The sequence below is a fragment of the Bufo bufo genome, chromosome 2, assembly GCF_905171765.1.
Source record: "Bufo bufo chromosome 2, aBufBuf1.1, whole genome shotgun sequence".
NCBI lineage: Eukaryota > Metazoa > Chordata > Amphibia > Anura > Bufonidae > Bufo > Bufo bufo.
This window is the reverse complement of record NC_053390.1, coordinates 380,843,376-380,865,202: the sequence shown is the minus strand read 5'-3', so window position 1 is coordinate 380,865,202 and position 21,827 is coordinate 380,843,376. Positions and strand designations below refer to the sequence as shown.

Genomic DNA, 21,827 nt, shown 5'->3' with positions numbered 1-21,827 from the left:
TAACCTCCGCCAACGGGTAAGTCCTCTTATATCTCCTTTTGCAGCCAATCACACCAACTGGTGGGTAGTCCAGTGGCACGGCTGTAGGAATCTCACTTGCACTGCTTCATCATTGGCTCCTGTATCTGGCCATCTTAGACAGGGTTACAGTGCAATTAACTTAGGGATTGTCATAAATAACCAGACGGTGCTTCATCCACAGCTCCCCCCGGGCGTTCTAACCTATGAAAGAGGCCATCCTTATCTGTTAGACACAGAGGGATGTTGGAAGAAAGAGGATGCTATCCTCTGTCAAGGTAGTCAGGATCGGGTGTTAAGACACCAATGTTGGAGCACCGAGGGGTCCTGTGAGATGAAGGCCAGCCCAATACCCTCCTCCCTTAAATACTTGGGACAGGGGTATTGGTGCTGGTACCAAAGGCAAAACATGTCTTATACAATCTATGGAACTAACTGCACTGAGAGAGGAGAGCTCCTCCCTGGAGCGTATTGCACCCTTAGTCCCGTCCTAGGTTTAGATGTCGCAGAGTTACAAGGAAGGACACCAATCACCCCGGAGAAGAGACTCGACATCCGCCCTGACGTACCCGTGAGACTCCAGAAGATCCCTCTTGGCTTTGGGATAGAACTCAAACATCTCCTGCTAGACTTCAGCCAAGAAGACGAAATAATTAAGAATCTTCGAGAAACAGAGAAACAGGCCACCATCCAACTGATGCACGACAAGAATAAAATAACGGCAATCACAACTGCGTTGGACAAAGACTCCAAGATCTCCTGGTGGGAAAGTCTGTTCGGCTACAGTCCAAAGGCAACATCCTTCTTCAACCTATTGATTCATCCGGTGATAGTTCTTCTGGTTCTGGTAATCATCATGTACACGGGACTGTGTCTAATCTACAGGAGGGTCAAGAGACTTGCGGACCAACTAAACCAGAACCAGACAGAACTTCACGAAGTTAATCGTAGGAGGCTCAGGACTTAGCTCCAACAAAGTCCTGGAGCCAGAGATCGCATGGACATACTGTTTCCTATGAGGGTCGGGATGAAAAATCCAAAAGCCATCCTGTGACCTCATAGTATTGTGTGTGGGGGTGGGTGTATATAAATATTGTGTTGTAGTAGGTTTTTCCTATGAGGGTTCAGGGTGAACATCCAAAGCCATCCTGTGACCTCATAGCATTATGTACATGTATATCACGTATTGTAGAAGATTTTCGTAAGAAGGATAGGGGTATAATCATAGGCCACCCTGTGACCTCATCATATTGTGTATAGATTTACATTGATTATTTGTATATATGTGTCCTCATGTACCCATGGACACTCTAGGTGTAGATGTGCGACAGCCATACTACAATATGGCTGGACGCACACTTGCATCCTATAGTCGTTTCCCCAAGGACACAAAGGTCTGTTAACTACCAGTGTCTTGGGAGGTATAGAGAGTAGGCCAAGGCATGAGTCTCTATGGGTACTCACTGAATTGAATTGGGCTGTATTGGGAGGGATATGACATGTTCGTGTGAGTGGGGTAGAGTAGATTCCCTAGGGTCAGGCCCCTCATCTACTAAAGTATTTGCCGCTTTAATATCGACAATGGTGACTTTTTGTAGGGGTTGGATTGAATGATGGTAGTGCGGGGTTCTTTCCCGCAGGTAGAATTTAGGTACTATGACATCACCTCCCCCCCCCAGAAAATCTGACCTGCCTTGTATAAACCTATGTATCTGTCCATGGGAGAACCTCTCTAACAACTCAGTCTTCAATTAAGATGAAAATCATACTGGTGTTAAAAGGTACGGCCGTCCATACCCCATAAGGAGGTGCTACATGAATTACCGGCACTAACATTGGGGGTAACGGACGCCAGAAGAACAACACTGGCCAAGAGAGAGACGGCAAGGGTGAAGCCATTCCGGAGTCAGAAATAGACTACATAGGGAGTGGCTGACACCTGAGGAACATAATGTAAGATGCCGAGGAAGTTATCCAAGGAAAAGACGGTGTATTCGGTGGACGGAGGCGTTGGTGAAGGGCAGGTCGGAGATGTTAGTCATGACAGGTGATGTCTAGGTACCTAAGGGTCATACTACTTCAGTCCTTCCTGAATTGTCACCTAGAGTGCGATTGAGAGGGGGTAAATACCTCCCAACCCTTCCCCCAAAATGTTTATTGTCGTATTCCCGACAACAGGGGGATTGTTGAAGGAAGTGTTATATTTAAATATATATGTATATATGCCCTGACATATATACATGTATATTGGCCCTTGACTGTGGGCCCGTCCAGGTGGGACCAGGGGATATACATGGAAATGTATGTAGGCCTCCTTGACAGGCATACATCTCTATGTATATATATATATATATATATGTATGGATGGGCTTATTGTCACGTGTGGGTGTATGCATATTTGTGGATGTGCCCCAAACATCCATGATTGTGCATATACTTATAATATAACTGTATATATGTATATGTATGTGTATGGATGTGCCCCAAGCATCCATACACATATAGTATAGGAACCAGACGTGCCGCCCCCCCCCTCATGCATCCCTGCAGGGGATGAGAAGGTCTCCAGATGGCTGGACAATTATGTCCAGCCTCTGGTGACCTCAAAAGGCATGGGATCAATAGAGATCCGATGCCTTTTGGTATTTAACTATCCCCAACCGTTGGGGATAGTTAACATAACAGAGAGAGGAACAAACGTCCCTCCCTCTGTTATCTGCACACCTCCGGCGCGATAATTATCGCACCGCATGGTATGCAGATGCGCTACAGGCGGAGGATCAAAGGAACCCTCCGCCTGGAAGCGCGCTCCGGGATGCGCGGGCCGGCGCGGTGACGTCATATCACCGCGCCGGCCCACGTGTTCTGGCCGGCGGCGCGCACGTGCACGTCCGGACGTGCTGCCTCGGGAGCGAGCGCCGCCAAACTTAAATAGTCAGGCGGCGCTACGCTGAGGCACTTCTGTACAGAGCCCCAGCCGGAGAGGATCATCCCTGGACGAACGAGCAACCCCTGGACAACGAGCATTATACCTAAGTACCCCTCTGATACCCCCCTATTACTATATACCCCATTACTCCTTATATACCCCACTACGCTCACCCTCACTGTATACCCCATTACTCTCACTCCCTATATACCCCACTATATACCCCACTACTCTCACTCCCTATATACCCCACTATATACCCCACTACTCTCACTCCCTATATACCCCACTACTCTATATACCCCACTACTCTCACTCCCTATATACCCCACTATATACCCCCCTACTATATACCCCACTACTCTCACTCACTATAACCCTACCCTATATACCCCTGGTATATACCCCTGGTAACCTTACCCTATATACCCCTGGTAACCCTAACCCTACCCTATATACCCCTGGTAACCCTACCCTATATACCCCTGGTACCCTACCCTATATACCCCTGGTAACCCTAACCTATATACCCCTGGTACCCTACCCCTTATTACCCCTGATAATCCAACACCCCTAGTAATCCCTTCCCTGATTTACCCTAATCACCTCCCGCGGTATATTTATGCTTTATGGTTGGCTTACACTCTAGTAAGACCACCGTCAACCTTCGTCTACCCCATAGGGATAGTTTATAGTACTAGGTGGGTGGGCTGTTAATATTGAATGTGTGTATCGTATAGTTAGTTTGTGGGTGGAATTGGGACTGTGTAGTGTAGTTGAGTACTGTATATCTAGTGCTGTATTGTAAATGTATTGCGTAGTGTATTGTTAATAAATACTGTTATATTTGTATCCGTCGGTAACGTGTAGTTATTGGCGATAGTTAGTTAGTAAGGCGCATGCAGCTAGTGTAGCGATCAGTGTAAGGCATAGTGAAGGTATTGTTATTATTATATAAAGGTATAAATAGGCGGAGTTATCAATAGACGGCTCCTCCTATTTATGAATATTAAGTATCAATATTTGCATAAATATTGGTGAGTAATATTCCCCCTTTTACAGGATGCTAGAGGTCAGAGGAGAATGGGCCGACTGATTCAAGCTGATAGAAGAGCAACATTGACTGAAATAACCACTCGTTACAACCGAGGTATGCAGCAAAGCATTTGTGAAGCCACAACACGCACAACCTTGAGGCGGATGGTCTACAACAGCAGAAGACCCCACCGGGTACCACTCATCTCCACTACAAATAGGGAAAAGAGGCTACAATTTGCACGAGCTCACCAAAATTGGACTGTTGAAGACTGGAAAAATGGTTTCTTGAACATGACAATGAGTTCACTGTACTAAAATGGCCCCCACAGTCACCAGATCTCAACCCAATAGAGCATCTTTGGGATGTAGTGGAACGGGAGCTTCGTGCCCTGGATGTGCATCCCTCAAATCTCCATCAACTGCAAGATGCTATCCTATCAATATGGGCCAACATTTCTAAAGAATGCCATCAGCACCTTGTGGAATCAATGCCACGTAGAATTAAGGCAGTTCTGAAGGCAAAAGGGGGTCCAACACCGTATTAGTATGGTGTTCCTAATAATTCTTTAGGTGAGTGTATATGATTCAGACAAATTGCCAACTAATTCAAAACCTATTACACATCACTATACAATCTAGAGGGAAACAACCTCTCCACTCAACCACAGCAGCCATCAATAGATGCATATTTAGAATCTCTTCATCTCCCTAAACTAAACATATCCCAAATGGAATCTCTAAAATGCACCAATAAGCCAAAAAGAGGGCCTAACGACCATCAGTTCCCTACAACTACATAAAGCTCCAGGCCCACATGGTTTATTAAATATATATTATAAATATTATGGAGACATTTTGACACCATACTTGACTCATACTCTACAATATGCCATAGAGGAGGGAAAATTCCCAAAAGAAATGCTAGAAGCCACAATTGTTACTATAACCAAACCAGGCAAAGCCCCCCGATGTCCCTCAAAACTTTCGGCCAATTTCCTTGCTAAATTCAGACGTTAAAATATATGCCAAAATTCTCGCCAATCGTCTGGCCGCAATAATTCCACACCATGTATCTCCTGACCAAACAGGCTTTATAAAAGGTCGTCAGATTTATGAAAACACTAGAAGGGTCATTATCATATTAAATGATCTGGAAAGACAAAAAAAAAAAAACGCAGTGTTGGCAACATTAGACGGGGAAAAGACGTTCGACCGGGTAAATTGGTAGTTCATCTTTTCTGTTGTGAGACATATGGGGTTTGAAGGAGCGGGTCTCAATGCGATCTCAGCGCTCTATACGACCCCCTCCGCACGAGTATTAGGTAACTCTACCCTATCAGACCATCTCCCTATAACGAATGAAACTAGACAGGGGTGCCCCCTATCCCCTATTATATTTGTGTTATCCATCGAACCATTGGAACAAGCCATCAGAACTCATACGGACATATCCGGAGTGACCATAGGTAAACGCACACATCACATTTCTCTGTATGCAGATGATATAATCTTGTCCTTCAGTCACCCTAAAAGATCCTTGGGAATAGCTATGGATCTCATAAAAACCTTTGGAGAACTCTCTTTCTATAAGCTCAATGAAACAAAATCTCAAATCCTGCCCCTCAATATCCCTCCAACAGAGGAACATTACACCAAAAACAATTTTGCTCTACACTGGCAGACCCAACAAATAGATTACCTGGGCCTAAAACTCACCGGTTCCATGAAAACATTATATAAGTGCAACTATATACCACTGCTAGACACTCTAAAATTAGACCTATCATCTATGGCCCTGAAAGACATCTCCTGGATAGGTAGGATAGCTGCCTTCAAAATGATGGTGTTACCTAAGCTTTTGTACATCTTTAAGATTCTCCCTATCTTAGTCCCCAAATTGTTCTTTACCAAAGTAACTTGAATGATTAATGCCTACACATGGGCGGGTAAAAAACCAAGGATATCTGCTTCCTTGCTATACAAACAAAAAACTCATGGAGGCATAGGCGTACCTAATGTGTTTGATTACTTTCTGGCAACTCAAATACAACAGCTGCAAGATTGGTGGCAGGGAGATCTTAGTAAACATTGGTTGCATATAGAAGCGTCTTCTATCCCCCAGACATCCTTGAGGTCCCTACTGCTAGTGTCTCTCCTCCCTTCTTTCCCCTACAACCAATTTCCTTGTCTGGTGAGCGCAACAATAAAACACTCGAAAGCATTCCATATCCTAACCAAAGGTGACACCACACCTGTCCTAGAACTCCTGCCTCTAGACTCTTCTCGTCTTCTTTTTCCCATCTTGGACATGGGCAAATCTGGGCATAACTAAAATAGCCCAGGTAGCATCAACGTTTAATTTGCACCCTTTTCAAGACCTTTGTGACAAAAACAAACTCCCGACAAAGAATTTTACAATTATTTGAGACTACGTCATCTAGTTCACTCTGAACTTAGTGTACCTGTCAACATTAACTGATCTATAGTGGAACTTTGAAGAAAATGCCCCTCAGGCCTATATATGTCAAGCTGGGAAACAAAGAGACCTTCATTAAGTCCACACCTTTTATCTCTTGGGAGGCGGAATTGAACAAATCCTTCTCCAATGCTCAGTGGTCAGCGGCTTTACGCCTATCTGCCAGACTCCTTAAATGTTCTTCACATTATAAATCCATAATGAAGACCATGCTAAGGTGGTACTACACCCCAGACAGACTGACTATGTCATATGATTCCTGGAACATCAAATCAATGCTGGAGGGGATGTGGAGGTAGGGGCACATTAATGCACATCCTATGGTCTTGTCCGAAGATTGAAGAAATAGGGAGGGAAGTCTTTAAGATGGGCTCGGATTTAGCTGGTTATCCTTTGGCCCCTTCCTTAGCCCTAGTATACTTAGTTCTAGATGCCAGCCCCTGCAGAACCAGAGGAATCTTGGCACACCTAATTTTAGCTACGAAACTAGCAATTACCTTTAACTGGAAAAGTGATGCCATTCCTTCACTGGATGATATAGTACACAGACTCAACTCCACTTAGGGTACTTTTACACTTGCGTTGTGAAGATCCAGCAGGCAGTTCCGACGCCAAAACCGCCTGTCGGATACGGAAATCCGTGTGCAAACGGATAGCATTTGTAGACGGATACAGATCCGTTTAACAAATGCATTGAAACACCGGATCCATCTCTCCGGTATTACGGATCCTGTATTTTTTTCGCATTTTTAAAAGGTCTGTCCATGCGCAGACCGGATAAAAAACGGATCAATTTTGCCGGAACACTTGGTGCCAGATCCAGCATTAATGCATTTCAATGGAAAATAATGCCGGATCCGGCATTCCGGCGAGTGTTCCGGAATTTTGGACGAAGAAAATACTGCAGCATGCTGCGGTATTTTCTACGGCCAAATACTGTAAGAGGGACTGAACTGAAGACATCCTGATGCATAGTGAACGGATTGCTCTCCATTCAGAATGCATTAGGATAAAACTGATCAGTTTTTTTCTAGTATTGTGCCGCTGCTCAGTCCCGGCGTCCCACATGGTACAGCGTGCTGTATTCAAACTGTCCGAGTCTTCAAAGGGCAATTCATGCGGTGTCTGTGGAGTACTCCACGATGTTCCGGCAAGGCAATCTTTTTCTCGATGAGGAAATGGGTTATTTTAGTGGGTCCTGGATTCTATGTTATGGTTAGACGCGTTTCGGAGCTATGCTGACTCCTTCCTCAGTGGCCATGACGCCAGGACTGAGCAGCGGCACCACGTGAGACACCGAGACGAGCAACCACAACTGCGACATAGGTAACATTATCTGCACAGTATATAAAGATGCGAAGGTAGAGGTAAGTTCGATTGCTACCACGTGGGACGCCACGGTCGGTTAGCATTAAACCTGCAAATAGTGAAAATATACTCCTGATTACCATTGAAAGTATATCGCTAAAGAGAAATTGTTACCAGTATTAAGGTGAATTGGGAAAACAACAAAGGCCAGTAACGGCATGTTTATTGGTCCCATGACCTGTGTGCAGCTTAGCCCCACTCAGGGTGACTAGGCCTGGGCTGCAATAACACGCTGGGATTCTGTGAGGAGGCCGCAGCGCTCATGCAAGTGCTATGTCCGCTTGAAGCAGTTGATCACAGGGTGTCGGGAGTAGGACCCTTACCAAATCAGATATTAATACCATCAATACTCTACTCCTGGAAAGCACCTTTAAGCCATTTGATGCTATACTCCTGTGCAGTTAATAAAAATGAATGATTTCAACAGATAATTATTTCATTCCCTTAGAATGATTTATAAAGTTAGACTTTTCACAGTAGTATGACAATAAAGATAACATGATTAATGGCAGCTAAATGGGAATGGAGTGATTGGAAAAGCTGTTTAATATGAGGGAACTGAGACACAATAAGATTAATGAGATAACACAGATGAGAATACATTATCCGCCACTGCTTAACATACCACATTCAGTCCTGTTCTCAGTGGTTTTCCAACCTTATTATTAGTATTATTTTAACAAACAGTTGACAATACTTCAAAATGATAAAAGAAGTAATATTCCTTTTACCAATCTCCTCGGTAAGGTATTGCTCCTTTTGTTATTTTACGCTCCTGTTCTGATGTCTCCCTGGTCATCTGCAGGTCTCTGTTCACCCAGAAACCTAGGCACGTACTCTTTTCTAGTGTGCCGCAACACAACTTAGGCATAATAAATCAATAGAACACCTTTACCTACCTGTTTTCACATCTACCTCTTCATATCCGGAATTAGCCCTCAAGGAAGAAGTCATTTCTACATTATCATTTCTGCAAAAGAGGCAAATTATTAATACAAAAAACAATTAACTAATATGTTGATGAATCAAGGCAAACTAATCTAAATGTGGCTTTCCAAGGCGACAATTATTACACATAGCTGAAAATCTGCCATCCTCTTGAGGAGAATATATTTCTTCTATTAAGTTACCGTATTTTTCGCCCCATAAGACTCACTCCCCCCCCCCCCCCCCAAAGTGGGAAGAAAATGCCCCTGCGTCTTATGGTGTGAATGCTTCCATTTTACATGCGATGTATGAGTCGGGAGAGAGGAGGGGCGGGGCAGTCACTGTACTCTTACACCGGGCCCCGCCGCTCACTGCAGTATTTATGAACATTAATCCTTATCCTGTTAATAAGTTTAACTAAAGCTGTGCTCTCCCCTGTTCCCCGGTATCAGTACAGCACTTACGAACAAGCTTCCATAGCAGGCAGAGCGGACGGCAGCAGTAACATCACTCACTGACGTTGCGCGCCTGCTCCGCCTGCTTCATTCATAAAGTGGGAGGAGCAGGCACGCAACGTCAGTGAGTGACGTTACTGCTGCCATCCGCTCTGCCTGCTATGGAAGCTTGCTCTTAAGTGCTGTACGGATACCGGGGATACAGGGGAGAGCGCAGCGTTAGTTAAACTTATTAACAGGATAAGGATTAATGTTTATAAATACTGCGGTGAGCAAAGGGCCGGTGTATTGGGGGACACTTATGAGGGGGATCTGTGGATGACATATAGCAGTGTCATCCACAGATCCCCCACCCCATAACAATGCCATCCACAGATCCCCAACCCCACAACAATGCCATCCACAGATCCCCAACCCCACAACAATGCCATCCACAGATCCCCAACCCCACAACAATGCCATCCACAGATCCCCAACCCCACAACAATGCCATCCACAGATCCCCAACCCCACAACAATGCCATCCACAGATCCCCAACCCCACAACAATGCCATCCACAGATCCCCAACCCCACAACAGTGCCATCCACAGATCCCCAACCCCACAACAGTGCCATCCACAGATCCCCAACCCCACAACAGTGCCATCCACAGATCCCCAACCCCACAACAGTGCCATCCACAGATCCCCAACCCCACAACAGTGCCATCCACAGATCCCCAACCCCACAACAGTGCCATCCACAGATCCCCAACCCCACAACAGTGCCATCCACAGATCCCCAACCCCACAACAGTGCCATCCACAGATCCCCAACCCCACAACAGTGCCATCCACAGGTCCCCCATAAACCGTGCCATCCACAGGTCCCCCATAAACCGTGCCATCCACAGGTCCCCCATAAACCGTGCCATCCACAGGTCCCCCATAAACCGTGCCATCCACAGGTCCCCCATAAACCGTGCCATCCACAGGTCCCCCATAAACCGTGCCATCCACAGGTCCCCCATAAACCGTGCCATCCACAGGTCCCCCATAAACCGTGCCATCCACAGGTCCCCCATAAACCGTGCCATCCACAGGTCCCCCATAAACCGTGCCATCCACAGGTCCCCCATAAACCGTGCCATCCACAGGTCCCCCATAAACCGTGCCATCCACAGGTCCCCCATAAACCGTGCCATCCACAGGTCCCCCATAAACCGTGCCATCCACAGGTCCCCCATAAACCGTGCCATCCACAGGTCCCCCATAAACCGTGCCATCCACAGGTCCCCCATAAACCGTGCCATCCACAGGTCCCCCATAAACCGTGCCATCCACAGGTCCCCCATAAACCGTGCCATCCACAGGTCCCCCATAAACCGTGCCATCCACAGGTCCCCCATAACAGTGCCATCCACAGGTCCCCCATAACAGTGCCATCCACAGGTCCCCCACATGACAGTGCGTCATCCACAGATCCCCCATAGTAGTGTCATGCACAGACAACCATTAATTCAAAACCCACCAAAAGCACACCTTTTGGTTAAAAATATTTTATTTCTCATTTTCCTCCTCAAAAACCTAGGTGCGTCTTATAGGCCGGTGCGTCTTATAGGGCAAAAAATACGGTATATTAAGTTACATATATGAACAAATCAGCACAGTGGATGGGATTTATAAAAAAAAAGCACAAGGGAAAAGTGGAGTGGAGTTTGTCTTCTCTGCTCAAACTTTGCTCGTTGATAAACTCTAATGCGAAGCTTGTGTCCAAATAAATTTTATAGTCACAATTTACATTAACTTTATTACTAACTATAAGCTACAACATATTTGAAGGGTCCCACTCCAGATACAGACCTGTCTCGCAAGTCTGATTGGAGCCTTGCCCTGTTCCATTGTTAAGCCTCACTCACACGTCCGTGCTCCACAGACAGCACACAACCCCATTGATTTTAGGGTCCATTCACACGTCCGCAATTTCGTTCCGCAAAATTGCGGACCCATTCATTTCTATGGGGTAGCACGATGTGCTGCCCGGATCCGGAATTGCGTATCCGCACTTCCGGGTACGCAATTCCGATCCCGAAAAATATAGAACATGTCCTATTCTTGTCCGCAATTGCGGGCAAGATTAGGCATTTTCTATTAAGTGCCGGTGATGGACAGCAAAAAACTGACACATGGACCCAACACGGATCCTTTGAGCACCTTGAATGTAGAGTTATGTGAAGATGTGCAAAGGGGTTAATATTTTGCATTATTTAAAATTTTTATTAAAGGGAGCCTGTCATCAACTTTATGGTGTCCTCACTAAGGGCAGACACTGATTTTAAAGGTGTGTCATTCAGGAGCGGAAAGTAAGTGGTTGCCGAGAACTGAGATCATAATCTTTGCAGCCTGGGCCTGGAAAAGAGTCATGGCTTCCTGAGAAGAGTCATAGTTAATCTTTATCTTCTGCTCCCCCACACCTGCTGATGATTGCCAGCTCTCCTAGAGAGAAAACTAACGACAAGACAGTCAATCATCAGCAGGAGGAAGATCTCTAGCAGAAGAATAACCATGCAGTGACTCTTTTCCAGGCCCAGGCTGCAATAATTAAGATGCTTATTCTCAGCAAACATTTCCTTTTAGTTCATGAAAGACACACACCTGAAATCAGCGGGTTTGTCACTGAGTGAGCACACAATAAAGTGGATTAAAGGTTCCCTAGGAGCACCTTAACATGCTATTAGTGCAATGTTCTGTGATATTTTACCCTGCCGGAGGGAACAGATGTATCCTTCACTAAGCCACTGGCAGTTGTGCACTGCATTGCACGTGGGCAGGTTGGAGCAAGGTGTGGACAGAAGCAGCTCCCACCCACTGACTAAAAGTTCAGCTGAGTAGCCTCTCAGAACCATGGCATCTGGGGGGTTAAATAACAGCATCGACATGATCTCCAATCTCGGATGTTGTAGGCAGTGTCAGCTGTATAATACAGCTGGCACAATGTATGGAGCAGGCTCAGTTCCTGTGCCTGCTCCATATGCTCTCCACCCACATGACAGGAAGGGGTTAAAGGGCTATGAGTGATCATTCACAATCATTGCCCAGAGTAAACATGCCCAGTGATCAAAAGATTAACAATAGTGGATCATATCTTTTATGCCGACTAAAATCTTCACTAATCGACAGCCCATCCCTACAGGTAATCCGGCACCTGCCTGTCGCTTGTAATGCAGATTGTATGTGAGGGAAGTATGATCGTATTTATGAAAAAAAAATAAAAAATACTTGTGATTATTGTATTATAATAATGCTATTAAACGTGTTATATTAGCACTCAATTAGGGGCAAGTCCTCTTTTGGGCACCATAAATGGGGATGTCAAGAAGAAACTAATAAAAAAAATATATAATAATAAAGAAACTAAAGATACCACAACATATTCTTCTCATTTTCTCAATGCATGTCCTGCTCCTAGAATAGGAGGATGTAATACCCACCATGCCTTTTCTCAATGAACAAACTTCTGAGCTGTTCCATTACAAGAACCATCATTTCTATTACAGTAAAATGGGCAATAACTTGTACAAGATGCTATTACTTGCACACAAACTGATGGAATAGAGGAAACATGACCATCTGCTCTTTAGGTCTCTGGAGTGTTGTTCTGTATACACTGTTCCATACTTTAAAACTTGCTGCAGACATCATTTAAAGAACGGTACAATAAATGTGGAATACTAAAAAAACAAGGCCTACAGAGCCATCTACTGGCAGATCCAGCTATGTTTCTAGAGAGACACAGACCATCTACTTATCATATCTATAGGCAGCATTACAAATTCAATACGTAGAAATATAGAATTAGGGACCCAATTTGGAGAGTTCATTAAAAACACACAACAACACATATTACACATAGATTATAAAGATATGTTAGAGAAACACAATAAAGTAGCACTAGCAGATACTGATGTGGTGGAGGCTGCACCAGGCTAATTTTCCCAGGGTGGCAAGCCTAGCCAAGAAATACCTTTGTATACATGCCACGAGTGCCCCCTCAGAAAGGGCATTCAGCACCAGTCGCAACATAGTTACATGCCACCAATCTGCACTAAAGCCCGAGACTGTGGACAAACTTGTGCTCCTGGCAAAAAAACCTTGTCTGATGTGCAAAAAGTTTAATCACTTGGTTTATACGTGCTACTAAATGTATTGGTTATTTACATATAAAATTTAACGTTTATTTCATACGTTTAAAATAGATGCCTTGAACTCACACATTAAAACTATCAGTGGTGCCTGCCCTATTACAATGTATCTTATATTGTATCCTGTGGTGATATGCTTATTGACCACTGGGGGGCCCTTTACTGTTCTCTTAGCTAGTTCCTGCTGTCTCGATGCAGCAGTATTTCGCCGTTATTTCTGGTGCACTGTTAATAGCACAGTGTACTCTTATAGGTACGGGCTTGTTCCCAGATTGCTAGTTGGTATCTGCACACTGTTTTTCCACAATGCGCTCACTGAGCGGCGGGCTTTTTCCCAGTGTACTAAAAGTAACTAGTATGTGATATTCCTGCTACTTGGCATCGCACTCACTGCCTAAAATAACATACAACACACTCTGCCCCCCGACATGTTTCGCCAAGCTCTCTTGGCGTCTTCAGGGGAACGTTCTAATACGTGCTAATGGGTCGTATGTAATTTTCAAAAGTTTAATCACGGCACGCAAGGAGCATAAACACTGATGTTGTACAGTCATGTTCGTTTGCACTACATATTGCAAACAAATGTGTTGTATATTTACAGGGAACCTGTCATCAACTTTAGGCTGACCTAGAGGGCAGCATAAAACAGTGACAGAAATGCTGATGTCAGCGGTTTGTCACTCATGAGCTAAAAGTAAGTGATTGCTGACAGGGCCGGCCTTAGGCGTCCAGGCGCCCTGTGCGAGCTAACCTTGTGCCGCCCCCCCCCCCCCCCCAAAAAAAAACAAAAAAAAAACACTGCTTGTTGCTGGCATCATGGCATAGGCTGGCTGACTATCCAACCAAGTAGTTACCAGCCCACACACCCCAAAGGCCGGTGTAATGTCATACTTCCCTACCTCGTGAGATTTCCCTACCCTCGTCACTTCCGGTCGCACCGGACATGACGTGAGGAGGTGTGCAGCGCCGCGCAGGCGCACAACGTCAGGTTAGGGAAGTTTCACAGCAGAGTGCGCATGCGCCAGGAGTCTCGCCGGCGGTTAGGGTAGGGAAAAACTATGGGCCAGTGCGCAGGCGCAGTGATCGGATGGATGTTCTCAGCTGAACACCGGCCGACACTGCGCATGCACCGGGAGCCTCACCAGCGGTTAGGGAAGGGAAAAATTACGTACGGGCCAGTGCTTTTTCCCTACCCTAACCGCTGGTGAGGCTCCCAGCGCATGCGCAGTGTCGGCCGGTGTCCTGCTGAGAACATCCATCCGATCACCGCACCTGTGCACTGGCCCATAATTTTTCCCTACCCTAACCGCCGGCGAGGCTCCCAGCGCATGCGCACTCTGCTATGAAATTTCCCTAACCCATCGTTGTGCGCAGTGCGCCCCCCCAATATAATAAACATTGGTGGCACAGTGCGCCCCCCCAACACCCCAGTATAATAAACATTGGTGGCGCAGTGCGCCCCCCCAACACCCCAGTATAATAAACATTGGTGGCGCAGTGCGCCCCCCCAACACCCCAGTATAATAAACATTGGTGGCGCAGTGCGCCCCCCCAACACCCCAGTATAATAAACATTGGTGGCGCAGTGCGCCCCCCCCCAACACCCCAGTATAATAAACATTGGTGGCGCAGTGCGCCCCCCCTCAATATAATAAACATTGGTGGCGCAGTGCGCCCCCCCCAATATAATAAACATTGGTGGCGCAGTGCGCCCCCCCAACACCCCAGTATAATAAACATTGGTGGCGCAGTGCGCCCCCCCCCCCAACACCCCAGTATAATAAACATTGGTGGCGCAGTGCGCCCCCCCCAACACCCCAATATAATAAACATTTGCGCAGTGCGCCCCCCCCAATATAATAAACATTGGTGGCACAGTGCGCCCCCCCAACACCCCAGTATAATAAACATTGGTGGCGCAGTGCGCCCCCCCCCAGTATAATAAACATTGGTGGCGCAGTGCGCCCCCCCTCAATATAATAAACATTGGTGGCGCAGTGCGCCCCCCCCAATATAATAAACATTGGTGGCGCACTGCGCCCCCCCTCAATATAATAAACATTGGTGGCGCAGTGCGCCCCCCCTCAATATAATAAACATTGGTGGCGCAGTGGGCAGTGCCAATGAGGGTTAAAAAATAAAAAAATAATTAACTCACCTCCTCCAATTGATCGTCTTCTGTTCTTTCTTCATGACCTGTCAAAGGACCTGTGGTGACATCACTGTGCTCATCACATGATACATCACATGATCCATCACCATGGTAATGGGTCATGTGATGAGCTCAGTGACGTCACCACAGGTCCTGAAGAAAGAACAGGAGACCGGCAGCTACGCGATCAACTGGAGGAGGCGAGTTCATTTTTTTTATTATTTTTTAACCCTCATTGGCACTGCCCACTGAGCCACCAATGTTTCTTATACTGGGGGGGGGCGCACTGTGCCACCAACGTTTCTTATACAAATACAGGAGGCGGGTGCCGGAATCAAATAGCCGGCACCCGACCTCTGTGACAGGGAGCTGCGATCAGCGGCAGTTAACCCCTCAGGTACCGCACCTGAAGGGTTAACTCAACTGCAGCTGATCGCAGCTCCCTGTCACAGAGGTCGGGTGCCGGCTATTTGATTCCGGCGCCCGCCTCCTGTATTTGTATTTCAGGTCAGTTTTCTTCATTGGTGGCGCAGTGGCCACAGCTCCTCCCCTCCTCCTGTCTCTCTTCTTATTGGCAGCAGACAGGGGAGGGGGAGATAGAGGGGGCGCCCCGAGGGAGAACACAAGTACAGCCTCGCCTGCCGCATATTACATTGCGAGCTGTCGGCCGCACAGCCCGCACACCCCAAAGGCCGGCCCTGATTGCTGAGAACCAACATCATAATCATTGCAGCCCAGGTCTTGAAAAGGGTCAAATCTACCTGAGAAGAGTCCTGGTTATTCATAATCTCCTGCACTCTCACCCATCTGCTGATGATTGGCAGTTTTCTCCTAGAGACAAAGGGAGAAAACTAGGTAGAAAACTGTCGGTCATCAGCAGGTGGGTGAGGAGAACAGGAATTCATGAATAACCAGGACTCTTCTCAGGTGGCCATGACTCTTTTCCAGGCGCAGTCTGCAATGATTGTGATGTTAGTTCTCAGCAACCACTTACTTTTAACTTATAAATGACAGACCGCTGAAATCAACTCACCTATCTCTACTTTATACTGCTGTTAGTATGGGCATCATAAAGGTGATGACAGGTTCCCTTTAATGGAAAAGAAACCTGCTGAACTTGAAGGGTTTTTAGTTCAAATATGTGCAGCTTTATTTTTGTGCAATATAACTAAGTTATCAGGACAACAGGAAGAAATTGAATGTTTATTTTTTTTAACATTTTGCACTTTATTTTAAAAATTTTGTGTTTTACTAACACTTCATCTTTACAATGTTTGGAAAATGATCTGCTACACAATACACATCTTAAAAATTTCTTGAAAAGTGTTGTCATTTGTATACATACAGAAAAAAAATTATATATCGTGATATATTGTTATATCGCACATGCTTCAAATTATATTGCGATATAGATTTTAGGCGATATCACCCAGCCCTACTTCCAAATATGCCCATTAACTACTTACTGACTGTTTAGCCCCGCTCTGGAATTTCCTTCATTTTCTTCCTCGTGATCTCCTAGGCAAAATAAAAGGAAAACATAGCTATTTAGAGAATTAGGGGTCTATTTATTAAGCAGAATAAATAAATTTAGATTTCTGGCGCAGATTGTGGCGCAAAGGTCCTTTGTGCCGCAATCTGCAACTTTCCCCGCTCACGCCAGGTCTAAAAAGGTGGGCCTGGCATGGGTGGGGAAGGGGACCGGCCGGCAGACCAATCTCATTCACCATTTTCTATGCCTGTTTTAGGCGTAGAAAATGATGTAAATGTAAGACAGCTAGGAAGCTGTCTGACATTTAGAAGCAGCGGTGGATCTTCCGAAGTTATGCAGAAGCCGGCGCATCTACATAACTTTGGCGGATCCACCACCTGCGAAGGGGCATATTAAGACTGGCGTCTAAAACAACGGTGTCTTCATCCACAAGAGCATAACAATTTTTCCGAGCTAATGAGCCACCATGCTCTGCGTGTGCATGTAGGTTGCTGTATATAACCAATGTTTCTCAATGTACTAAATAAGCACTAAATGCAATGAGTCTACTGCAATTATTGCTGTAGCAGATGAGGGATGGTCAATATGTGCAGGGGAAGATGAAAATCCATAGAAGGAGATTGCTGAAGGTCATGGCTGCAGCTACAACTGACCTCCAACAACGACAAACATGACCAAAGTACTAGGGGACAAGTGGGGTCCAAGAGAGAAAAAGGAGTATGGTTAGTGCAGCCAGGTCAAAAAGGAGCCAACACCCTGGTCTAAACGTCAGTATTGAGAACCCTGAAGCAGAGGCAGGAGTGATTCCTTCAGCAACTGTGACTGCTACAAAATGAATTGAGACCACCAGCTAAGGCTACTTTTACACTGGCGTTTTGGCTTTCCGTTAGTGAGATCCTTTCAGGGCTCTCACAAGCAGTCCAAAACGGATCACTTTTGACCTAATGCATTCTGAATGGAAAAGGATCCGCTCAGAATGCATCAGTTCAGTCTCCATTCCGCTTTGGAGACAGACACAAAAAGCTTGCTTGGTGTCCGTCTGATGAAACTGAGCCAATCGAGGTCTCCTCTTGCCGGCCCTGTCTGCCATGGAAATCTCACACCTGCGCCGTCCCATTTAGTATTCGGCGCAGGCGCAGTGAGTGAAGCCGTCAGCCGGAGAGCGTCCTTCACTCACTGCGCCTAATACTGAACGGGACGGCGCAGATGCAAGATTTCCACCGCAGACAGGGCCGACAAGAGGAGACCAGCGCTGCCTGGCCCTGTCAATCAAGTGTAGCAGAGCGTGGTCAGAGGTGGGAGAACAGAGCATCTAGGAGCAGGAGCAACGCCCCCCTGGTCCTAGAAGCTAATTTGCATATTATAAAAGTTATTTTTTCCCAATGACGGCGGGACTCAGTGAGATGGCACTAATATAGTTATGTTCAGCTGACATTAGTACATCAATAATGTCAGCCAGGTTAATAACCATTTTCCTGCGGACAGAAACCCTTTAAATAGCAAGTTCCTGCTACAGAGACAAAAAATCTTTTTATTTAGATGTTTGGAGAAGATACTCAAATTATTGAGGCTATTATTCAGTATTATTGCACTGTACTCATTTTGAGCTAAAAATATTTTTTCAAATGGTCTTAATTAAAAATGTTGAACCAGTCTCTGCAGGCTGGAGTTAGTTTATCTAGTAGCAGGATCTGAATTTTCACTCTGTTCTGTCAGACAGCTCTGCTGACTGCTCCTTATCTCTGACCTTATAAACAATCATTGCAGCTCAATTCTCATCTTACTGATAAGAATGTGGCTTAAATAAGTGTTCTACAACCTTTTAGTTATTTACAAAGAAGGTTTATTAGATGACTGCCAGAAAGTAAAAGTAAAAAGTACGATTATACACAGCTAGAAAAACAGTTAACCCTTTGTGACAGAAAGGCTCAATATTTTTTAATAAAGACCAATTGAAAAAATTATTTTTAAACCAAAATGAGTAACATGCTAAATAAATGAATCTGCAGACAACATGTTGTAATTACCTTATAATAACAGCTTTCATTAATGTCCTCTGTCTCTTTCCACTGCTCCCTTAACCCTTTCACGCCCGATGACGTAGATGTACGTCATCGCTCGCGCGTGCCATAGCCGCCGGGTTTCTGCTATTTTAAATAGCAGAGACCCGCGGCACATGTATGCGATCAGCCATAAGGCTGATCGCATACATTTTCCCCTTCAGATGCTGTGGTCAGATGTGACCACTGCATTTTGCAGTCTGGAAGTGGAAGTTGCGCACTTCTGCTCCGGTAACAGCGCCCCCCCCCCCCCCCCCCCCCGACTGAGATCGGGGAACCTGTTATATCTATGAAATAGCCCGAAGCCTCAAGCAGGCTTCGGACCTTATTTCAGTACTATAACAATACAGGCCACTAGGTGGCAGCATTGTATTGGTATAGTGCAAATGAAGTGTTCAATAATGTCTATATAGACATCAATGAACACAATGGGCAATCTAATGATTGTCAGTTATTGTCACCCAAGGTGGCTTAAAAAAAAAGTAAAAAAATAAATAAAATAAAAAGTAAAAGTAAAAAAGTTTTTACAATCATAAAAAAAAATAAAACATAAAAATTCAAATCACCCCCTTTCCTTAAAATTAAATTAAAAATACTTAACCAATAGAAAAATAAACATCATGGGCCTCGCTGCGTGCAAAAACGCCCATACTATTAAAATATAACAATATTAAGGGCTTAAGGCAAATGGCGTAACGGGAAAAAATAAATTAAAACAGCCAATTTGAAATTTTTTGTCACTTAAACTACCGAATCATTTTTTTATAAAAAGTGATCAAAAAGTCACACACACTTCAAATTGGTATCACTGAAAAGAACAGATCGTCCCGCAAAAAATGAGCCCTCACACAGCCCCGTACACATAAAAAAAAAAAAGTTATAGGGGTCAGAAAATGGTTATAAAACGTATGTTTTTTTTTCCTCAAAAGGTTTAAATATTTTTTTCAGTATTAAAATGCAAAAAGAATTATACAAATGTTGTATTGTTGGAACCGTACTGACCTGGAGAATGAAGATAACAGTTCAATTTTATTGCGTACTGTACAGTGTAATAAAAAATATAAAAACCTTCATCAGAATTGTGCTTTTCCCAATTCTACCCAGTTTGGAAAAAAAATTCCCGTTTCCCACTACATGATATGCAATGACACCATTAGAAAGTACAACTTGTCCCTCAAAAAATAAGCCCTCTGAGGCTATGGGAACGGAAAAATAAAAAAAAGCTAGGACTATGGGAAGGCAGGGAGTGAAAAACAAAAACGCAAAATAAAAAAAGGCCCGGGACTGAAAGGGTTAAAAGACCGTTGCTATGGCTTGTCTGTCTCTGGCTAAGACAGGAAGACTGAGGGGCAGTCCTTTACACTGCATAAATCGCTGAAAAAAGGTGCACCACAATAATATGCGACTGACCATACTGGCTAGACCCTCACGCTGATGTTAAAAGCCGAGACTTTAGCCAATATCTTCCAGTCAGGAACATATCGGAGCCCTGCGCACCCCGTCAAGGTATCCCAGTGTGGCGTGGGTCCTACCGCTAAACTACCTATAGTGTGTGAACACAGTCTGATGGGTGCTAAGGGCCGACTCACAGCCAAGCTTCTACATACAGTGACTTGCAAAAGTATTCACCCCCCCCCCCTCCTTGACTTTTTTCGTATTTTGTTACATTACAGCCTTAAGTTCAATGTTTTGTTAATCTGAATTTTATGTGATTGATCAGAACACAATAGTCTAAGTTGGTGAAGTTTAAAGAGAAAAATATATAAATATCCCCTTTGTTAGGAAGCCCATAAAAAGCTCTGGTGCAACCAATTACCTTCAGAAGTCACATAATTAGTGAAATGATGTCCACCTGTGTGCAATCTAAGTGTCACATGATCTGTCATTACATATACACACCTTTTTTGAAAGGCCCCAGAGGCTGCAACACCTAAGCAAGAGGCATCACTAACAAAACACTGCCTTGAAGACCAAGGAACTCTCCAAACAAGTGGGACAAATGTTGTTGAGAAGTAAAAGTCAGGGTTAAATTATAAAAAAATATATCCAAATCTTTGATGATCCCCAGGTGCACCATCAAATCTATCATAACCAAATGGAAAGAACACAGCACAACAGCAAACCTGCCAAGAGACGGCCGCCCACCAAAACTTACGGACCGGGCAAGTAGGGCATTAATCAGAGAGACAGGACAGAGACCTAAGGTAACCCTGGAGGAGCTGCAGAGTTCCATAGCAGAGACTGGAGTATCGGTACATTGGATGACAATAAGCCGTACGCTCCATAGAGTTGGGCTTTATGACAGAGTGGCCAGAAGAACGCCATTACTTTCAGCAAAAAGGCACGATGTGAGTTTGCGAAAAGGCATGTGGGAGACTCCCAAAATGTATGGAGGAAGGTGCTCTGGTCTGATGAAACTAAAACGGAACTTTTCGGCCAAAGAAAATGCTATGTCTGGCGCAAACCCAACACATCAACCAAAGAACGCCACCCCCAAAGTGAAACATGGTGGTGGCAGCATTAGGCTCCATTCACACGTCCGTGTGTGTTTTGCGGATCCACGAATCCGTGGATCCGCAAAACACGGACATCGGCGATGTGCGTTCCGCATTTTGCGGACCGCAGATCGCTGGCACTTAATAGAAAATGCCTATTCTTGTCCACAATTGCGGACAAGAATAGGACAAGTTCTATTTTTTGGGGGGTCGGAATTGCGGACCCGGAATGGGT

At 45.1% G+C, this 21,827-nt stretch overlaps 1 protein-coding gene across 2 annotated transcripts in view; it reads right to left on the bottom strand.

The window, feature by feature from the left end:
* The window catches only part of CAAP1 (caspase activity and apoptosis inhibitor 1), a 64,842-nt gene that overhangs the window by 14,701 nt on the left and 28,314 nt on the right, over positions 1-21,827 (bottom strand). For both annotated transcript variants that reach the window (XM_040417184.1, XM_040417185.1), the window contains exons 4-5: positions 17,012-17,063; positions 8,729-8,799 (exon numbers count right to left, since the gene is read on the bottom strand). In XM_040417184.1, coding sequence (XP_040273118.1) covers positions 8,729-8,799; positions 17,012-17,063 — 123 coding nt within the window. The remainder of the gene's footprint in view (positions 1-8,728; positions 8,800-17,011; positions 17,064-21,827) is intronic.